Source organism: Saccoglossus kowalevskii, chromosome 11, assembly GCF_978046115.1.
Source record: "Saccoglossus kowalevskii chromosome 11, keSacKowa6.1, whole genome shotgun sequence".
NCBI classification, from domain to species: domain Eukaryota; kingdom Metazoa; phylum Hemichordata; class Enteropneusta; family Harrimaniidae; genus Saccoglossus; species Saccoglossus kowalevskii.
Window position 1 is genome coordinate 12166797 of NC_140651.1, and position 7837 is coordinate 12174633.

At 32.7% G+C, this 7837-nt stretch overlaps 1 protein-coding gene across 1 annotated transcript; it reads right to left on the minus strand.

Moving 5' to 3' along the window:
• Positions 1 to 5274: 5274 nt before the first annotated feature.
• On the minus strand, positions 5275 to 7818 carry LOC144359215 (uncharacterized). Its single transcript, XM_078012450.1, has one exon. The coding sequence runs from the start codon at positions 7816 to 7818 to the stop codon at positions 6433 to 6435; it is 1386 nt and encodes a 461-aa protein (XP_077868576.1). The 3' UTR covers positions 5275 to 6432.
• Between the last annotated feature and the right edge of the window lie 19 nt (positions 7819 to 7837).

Genomic DNA, 7837 nt, shown 5'->3' on the forward strand with positions numbered 1-7837 from the left:
TTTTCAACAAACAAAATACAAACAACAACAAAAAACATTGTACATCCCCTACAAACGGGACAGTTTTTTATTACGCGTTTCTGATTTGACAGTCAGATTTTGTAAAATTGAGATTTTTTTAGTTCAAAATGTTGGCAAGAGTGCAGTACAACAGGAATGCATGTCAATATCGTACACTACTTGGTAATTTATACATGGTGTATATTACACAAGCAATATAAACAAGACGAAACTAACCGTTTCTTTTTTTCGTCTCACAGCTGAATATAAAACATATGTCATTCATATGAGGAATGAAGTATTAATTATATATACATTATGTATACGTATTGTCCTATATTATGTATGTGTATTGTCCTATATTATGTATGCGTAGTGTCCTATATTATGTATGCGCAGTGTCCTATATTATGTATGCGTAGTGTCCTATATTATGTATGCGTAGTGTCCTATATTATGTATGTGTATTGTCCTATATTATGTATGCGTAGTGTCCTATATTATGTATGCGTAGTGTCCTATATTATGTATGCGCAGTGTCCTATATTATGTATGCGTAGTGTCCTATATTATGTATATGTATTGCCCTATATTATGTATGAGTATTGTCCTATATTATGTATGCGTAGTGTCCTATATTATGTATGCGTAGTGTCCTATATTATGTATGTGTATTGTCCTATATTATGTATGCAGTGTCTAATAGTATGTATGTTCAGTGTTCTATATTATGTATATGTATTGTCCTATATTATGTATGCGTAGTGTCCTATATTATGTATGTGTATTGTCCTATATTATGTATGCGTAGTGTTCTATATTATGTATGCGTAGTGTCCTATATTATGTATGCGCAGTGTCCTATATTATGTATGCGTAGTGTCCTATATTATGTATATGTATTGTCCTATATTATGTATGTGTATTGTCCTATATTATGTATGCGTAGTGTCCTATATTATGTATGCGTAGTGTCCTATATTATGTATGTGTATTGTCCTATATTATGTATGCAGTGTCTAATAGTATGTATGTTCAGTGTTCTATATTATGTATATGTATTGTCCTATATTATGTATGGGTAGTGTCCTAAATTATGTATATGTATTGTTCTATATTATGTATGTGTATTGTCCTATATTATGTATGCAGTGTTTAATATTATGTATGTTTAGTGTTCTATATTATGTATATGTATTGTCCTATATTATGTATGTGTATTGTCCTATATTATGTATATGTACTGTCCTATATTATGTATGTGTAGTGTCCTGTATTATGTATATATATATTGTCCTATATTATGTATGTAGTATCCTATATTATGTATACGTATTGTCTTATATTATTTATGTGTATTGTCCTATATTATGTATGTGTACTGTCCTATACTATGTATTCCTGGTGTGCTATATTATGTATTCAGTGTCCTATATTATGTATGCGTAGTGTCCTATATTATGTATGCGTAGTGTCCTATATTATGTATGTGTAGTGTCCTATATTATGTATGTGTAGTGTCCTGTATTATGTATATATATTGTTCTATATTATGTATGTAGTGTCCTATATTATTATGTACACGCATTGTCTTATATTATTTATGTGTATTGTCCTATATTATGTATATATATTGTTCTATATTATGTATGTAGTGTCCTATATTATGTATGTGTGGTGTCCTGTATTATGTATACGTATTGTCCTATATTATTTATGTGTATTGTCCTATATTATGTATACGTATTGTCCTATATTATGTATACGTATTGTCCTATATTATGTATACGTATTGTCCTATATTATGTATGTGTAGTGTCCTATATTTTGTATGCGTAGTGTCCTATATCATGTATGCATAGTGTCCTATATTATGTGTGTGTACTGTCCTATATCATGTATGCATAGTGTCCTATATTATGTATGCATAGTGTCCTATATTATGTATGCATAGTGTCCTATATTATGTATGCGTAGTGTCCTATATCATGTATGCATAGTGTCCTATATTATGTGTGTGTACTGTCCTATATCATGTATGCATAGTGTCCTATAATATGTATGCATAGTGTCCTATATTATGTATGCATAGTGTCCTATATTATGTATGCATAGTGTCCTATATTATGTATGCATATTGTCCTATATTATGTATGCATAGTGTCCTATATTATGTATGCGTAGTGTCCTATATCATGTATGCATAGTGTCCTATATTATGTGTGTGTACTGTCCTATATCATGTATGCATAGTGTCCTATATTATGTATGCATAGTGTCCTATATTATGTATGCATAGTGTCCTATATTATGTATGCATATTGTCCTATATTATGTATGCATAGTGTCCTATATTATGTATGCGTAGTGTCCTATATTATGTATGCATAGTGTCCTATATTATGTGTGTGTACTGTCCTATATCATCTATGCATAGTGTCCTATATTATGTATGCATAGTTGTCGCGTGATTGCCAAGTAGATTTTATTTTTTGAAGAACGTATAGTGAAACACCATTTTAACGGTCTGTTGTTTTTTTTACCAGAAAGGTTTTTCGGTTTCACATTCATTATGACTTATTTCAACTATAGTAAATCTATTTAAACGCATGTCTTTCGAAATGAGCAAATACTGTAGGTAAAATGATGGTGATTTTCTGACTTAAAATTTATTATTGCTCACCAATTTTGAATTCTGAAATTAACATTGTATATCGCACAGGTGTATGTTATTTTGACCAATCACAACAGTGCGTTCCACCACGTGATGTCATAATATATTAAAATCTATACATAGCATGTGAGAACCAAACCATGTTTATTTAAAAGCACTGTGTTTCCTGAGACATCAATAATACAGAGACAAGAAAATCAAGGGTAGTTTTTGTTGACAAATTAGGTATTTACTCACAGTTGTATTTATTTCCCAACAATCTTGATGTGTTCATTTCAGACTTCCACCTAAACAATTCAGCTGTTCAGTGATTTGTTTTAATTTGCCGTTATTTTGTTATGTGAAATTTTTAATTAATACAATAAAATATTACGTTGTTACACCACTGTACAATTTTCAACCCCCCCCCCCCAAAAAAAAAAAAACGACCACCACGGAAACCTAAAGTGACAACTGTTGTCTTTTCTCAATAGCACAAATAAAATATTTAGATGTAGGTGTGTATTGCTGGACAGCCTAATTGGACGACTCAGTTACTCTGTTTTTGTTCATCTACAAACTCTGCAATACATAGTACTGACGCTGTAGCTAATCTACTTCTGTCGTGTGTCATAATTAACATGTAGATGATGTTTCAGCTCTGTAGATGACTCTGTGCGATTTATAGATTTTTTATTAAACACATATAACAATAAAGAAAGGTTGTACATTTTCATAAAATTTGTCTGTACCTTCTAAAAAGTTTAAAAGAAATTTATAAGATAAGATCTATAATTGGTAATCATATGCACAATCTATAGAAATCACATTCTTTTCTATATAATTCAAATAAAATTCACAAGATTACTATAAGATGTCTAAAGAAGTTATATAAAAGTTTGTAAAAGTTAAAAAAACGTCACAAGATCTTACGAGATCTTCTATGAACTTTTCTATATGAAAAATCTTATAGAATATGGATGAACAAAATCAAATCAAATGTTCAGACTGTGTAGTTATGACAGCAGAACTGCTATGTCGGGCATTAGAGGGCGTTTTCCAACTACTCCCTGATGCCACCATGCTCTGAATAAAGGAAACCCAATTTTACCTGTTATCTTTGCTAAGTGTAGATCAACGTGAAAGGCACATTCTGACTGTATAATAGATAGAGTACAAAGGCATTTTAATTACCGATAATTTGCGAGGTATCATTATCACCGCATATTTATCTGATATTATATATATTAAGTATAACAAATTAAACAAAAACGTCTGATTCACTCTGTTATAAATGTATATTTGTTGGCTTTAGAGCGATTACAAATCTTTGATGTTAGTTTGTCATTGGTTTCAAATCTGGGATTGGATTGTTTAGAAAAAGCAAAAAAAAGAAGTTAACAACATTTTGTAAGCATAAGAATATCGAGCATTACGTCATTATACATAATGCGCAGGTACACACAACTTAATTGCGTAAAGTATGCTCAATGGAATATTCTGCGATTTGTGTTTTGCATTGATTGTGTGACAATTAGACCATTTTTGTCTGATGACTTGTGCATGCATTCATTCATACTCGCCATTTAGAGGGATACAAGAGAGGCGAACTATTTTTATTTATTTTATTTTCGATTCTGGGCACGAAAATCTTTCAGACCTTGCTGTATTCACGAACAGGAAAGCAATGTTATTGTCTGCAATGTTCAATCACATGCTAAGAAAAAAAAACTATAACAGACAAACACGTCTGCACGCCTATGTCTTGAAAAAATGCACAAAGAGGAAAAAACAAAATTACAGCGAATTCGAATTCTGCCATCACCCCAGAGTTTTTGAAATAAACAGCAAAGGAATCCCGGGCACCAGTATGGTAGCATGGATGCCGTAATCGTAGTCCAGGACGATGAATATAAATAGCCACCGAAAATGATAAAAAAGTCTTGAAAGGAAAAAGTTCAACCCCAACTCTAACCGTATCCCTACTTTCCAGCGCCCCCTATTCAATGATAATCCACCTATTATTATCTAGAGCGGGCATATGCTAATGAACTGGAGGGGCTAGGGTGAGGGTTAGAGAAATTCTTTCCTTTTAAAATACTCTAGATTTCGTCCACACTTCGTTCGCATTGAATCCTTTTGTTTTCAATAAAACATGTAATTTGCCCTCAGAAACAAACAGTCTGCTAAAACAGTACCGGACCTGTGAATGAGTCATCAATAAATATCCTTCCACACTGAACAAAACATTTACAAATTACTTAAATTTCATATGTTTTCTGAAAATATTCGTAATGGCAAAACTTGACACTAAATTTTGTCAACTAAAATTCTATCACGAGATATTTTTTATATGAGTAGGAATCATTTGATTGTTCAATTTTTTTCAGAATAAACACTAATATCGAATAGTTGCTCATTGATTTGGACATGTGACCAATGTTAAACCATGCAGTAATTACAATGATTGGTATGAAAATAGGATGTTCTACTTGAAGTTCATACTTGATTGTATGAGATATTAGTCACCATGACAATGAGAATAATTAATTTTGACTTCTACTTGAGGTTTAATTTATGATCGAGCTCTTAATAATTTGATACAGCTATGAATTCAATAATGTATAAAATGTTCATTTTGTTTAATATGAACAAAAAAGTTTACATACTTAAAATATTTATGAAATAATGACGAGTTAATGTTGAATTAATAGGATTATTGAAATAGTGATGATAATTCTGAAATAATTAATAAATAATACAATAGCAAAAAATATACATCACTGTCAGCTCATAATGATTGAATTAAATAATCACTATATTTAAAAACGTATATTAATAAATGTCATTGTGTTACTGATAACTTTAAATTCAATAATATTTTTTATTCGAGTTATGCCATTCGGTTTTCCTCATTATAAATTGTGACACTTTGTAAAACATACACATTGCATATAATGACATAGTGTGGTAGATTGGACGCTTTCTTAATTTTACCAGAACGATATCGTCAAAACCAGGGTATATGTGATTCAAGCTAACTCCTACACCTCCCGAAAACCCCTCAATTGGGTCGATCTGCAATTTATTTACGAATGAATAACACCCTAAATTTGGTAACGAATAACAAATGCTTACCACTGTGAATTTAGTATATATTGTTTCACGTCTAGATTTATGTGTATGTGATTTCAACCCCTTTGCGTTCCATGATGTAACATACATCATAGAAATTGGACAATATTGTGAACCTATTGACAGACTGACTTTTCGTGCTGTGCATGCGTGTTACAATATTATTACCACTATGGTTACCAATTTCCAGTTTTCGCATTATATTTTCATTTGTTGCCATCTGTCATCTATTCATAACGTATCATATAAAATATGCGAATTCAAAACATTAAAAATATTAAATATCAAAATGCATTGTGGTGTCATGCACCAAATTATATTGTAAAGCAAGGTTGAAAGAATCTACACATCTAAATGTAGACAATGTGCTTGTCAGTGAAAGTCAATACAAGTATTTTTCTGTATAAATAGTATAAATATTACAATATTGAAAAACGTATTGTGAAATAACGTTGAACAATCATATAATTATGATCAATACGGTAACAGTTCAAGGAAAATCGTAGTATATAGTTGAGAGCTTGTCATATATGTATGGTTTGTTTGTGACCGAGTATAAATATCATCTTCAACCTTATTTGTTTTTCTGGTTGTCATTGACTTCTATGTACCCATCCTTGATTCCATTTCAGTCACCATATTATTTACATACTGTATATATCCGTGTTTTTACCAGTTAGTAAAAACTGTTCTGTGGGTGACTGCTCATTGCTCTTAGAATCGGGGTATTTTCCGACGTTCTTCCGCTGACTCTTCCGTTGACGTTTCTTTTTAATGAGACATGTTGTGAGTATGATAACGATTATTACCAATAGAAAACTAACTATGGCAGCGATGATACTACCCAGTATGAAGATTCTACAATCGTGTACTGGTGCAACTATTGCGTCGTGTACTACCTGATTAGTGACCATGACCGTGGATTTGGAATAATCAGTGACGATTTCTGTTGTAAGAGGTCTAACAGTCGTTGTTTGTGAAAATGTAATATTAACTTGTATCGTGGAATTTTCACTTGTTGTATTACCGACGTCATTTATACCAGTACACGTTACGTAATGTGGTCCATTGTTCTCAACGGCCAGCCCCTGGATAGCAAGAATGGTGTGGTTATTTTCAAAATGAAAGTTGTCGTTTTTGGTAATCACCTCATTGTCCCATGTCCATACGTATTCGTGAACGCTAGGATTCCCTGTACTGTTACATAGCAAGGTAATCTGGTAGTTAGTTATTTGCATTTGAAGTTGGGCCACGTTTACACTGGGTTTATACATGATATTGAAAGGCCCAGCCTGGCATGTTCTGTTGGGTTTTCCAGGAAGTCGATGCGTGCAGGTAAATGTCATATTGTGGTTCTCTCTTTCAGGATACCAAACAATACTGCTTATCAGTAAATCATCAGAGTCTATGATGGGAATATTCGTTATATTTTCTACTACGTCATCTCCACTCCAGACCATAATATCCTCACCAGGAGTGCCTATATACTTGCTCCAACAGGAAAGTTCCACGACATCTCCTTCCAACACATCAACATTGCCAACATCACCTTCAGCGTTGCCGTAATACAAACTGGTTCCGTAATCAACAACACACAGTGGACTGGTGTGTATATTGATGTCTGCAGTGCGAGACTTTTCAATCACAGTCTTGTTGGATGAATACAATAACGAACAGTAGTATTGTCCTGTATCGAATGTTACGTAGTCGTCATCGGTCATAATCTGGAGACTGTACTTTCCGAAACTGCCTCCACTGATGGAATACCGTGAAGCATCCACCAACTCACCGACGTCTTCATGAAACAAATAATTAACGGAAATAGGGACGCCATTTTTGAACCAATATACGTGCATTGTTACCATATCATAATCTGCAAGGCAATCAAGTCCCACATAAATTGGTGACCCACCATATTGCAGCACGATGCGCTGATCATCTGGTTGTATTAGAAAGCGAGGGTCTATAGCAGTAGTTACGTAACAGATCAACAAAAACGTTATGCATCTACAGGGAAATGCGACATCCATATTCACTCTCACCTGGCGT

Bases quoted from the DNA above. Each gene is read 5' to 3' on its own strand.
- LOC144359215 (XM_078012450.1), bottom strand. From the start codon at position 7,818: ATGGATGTCGCATTTCCCTGTAGATGCATAACGTTTTTGTTGATCTGT.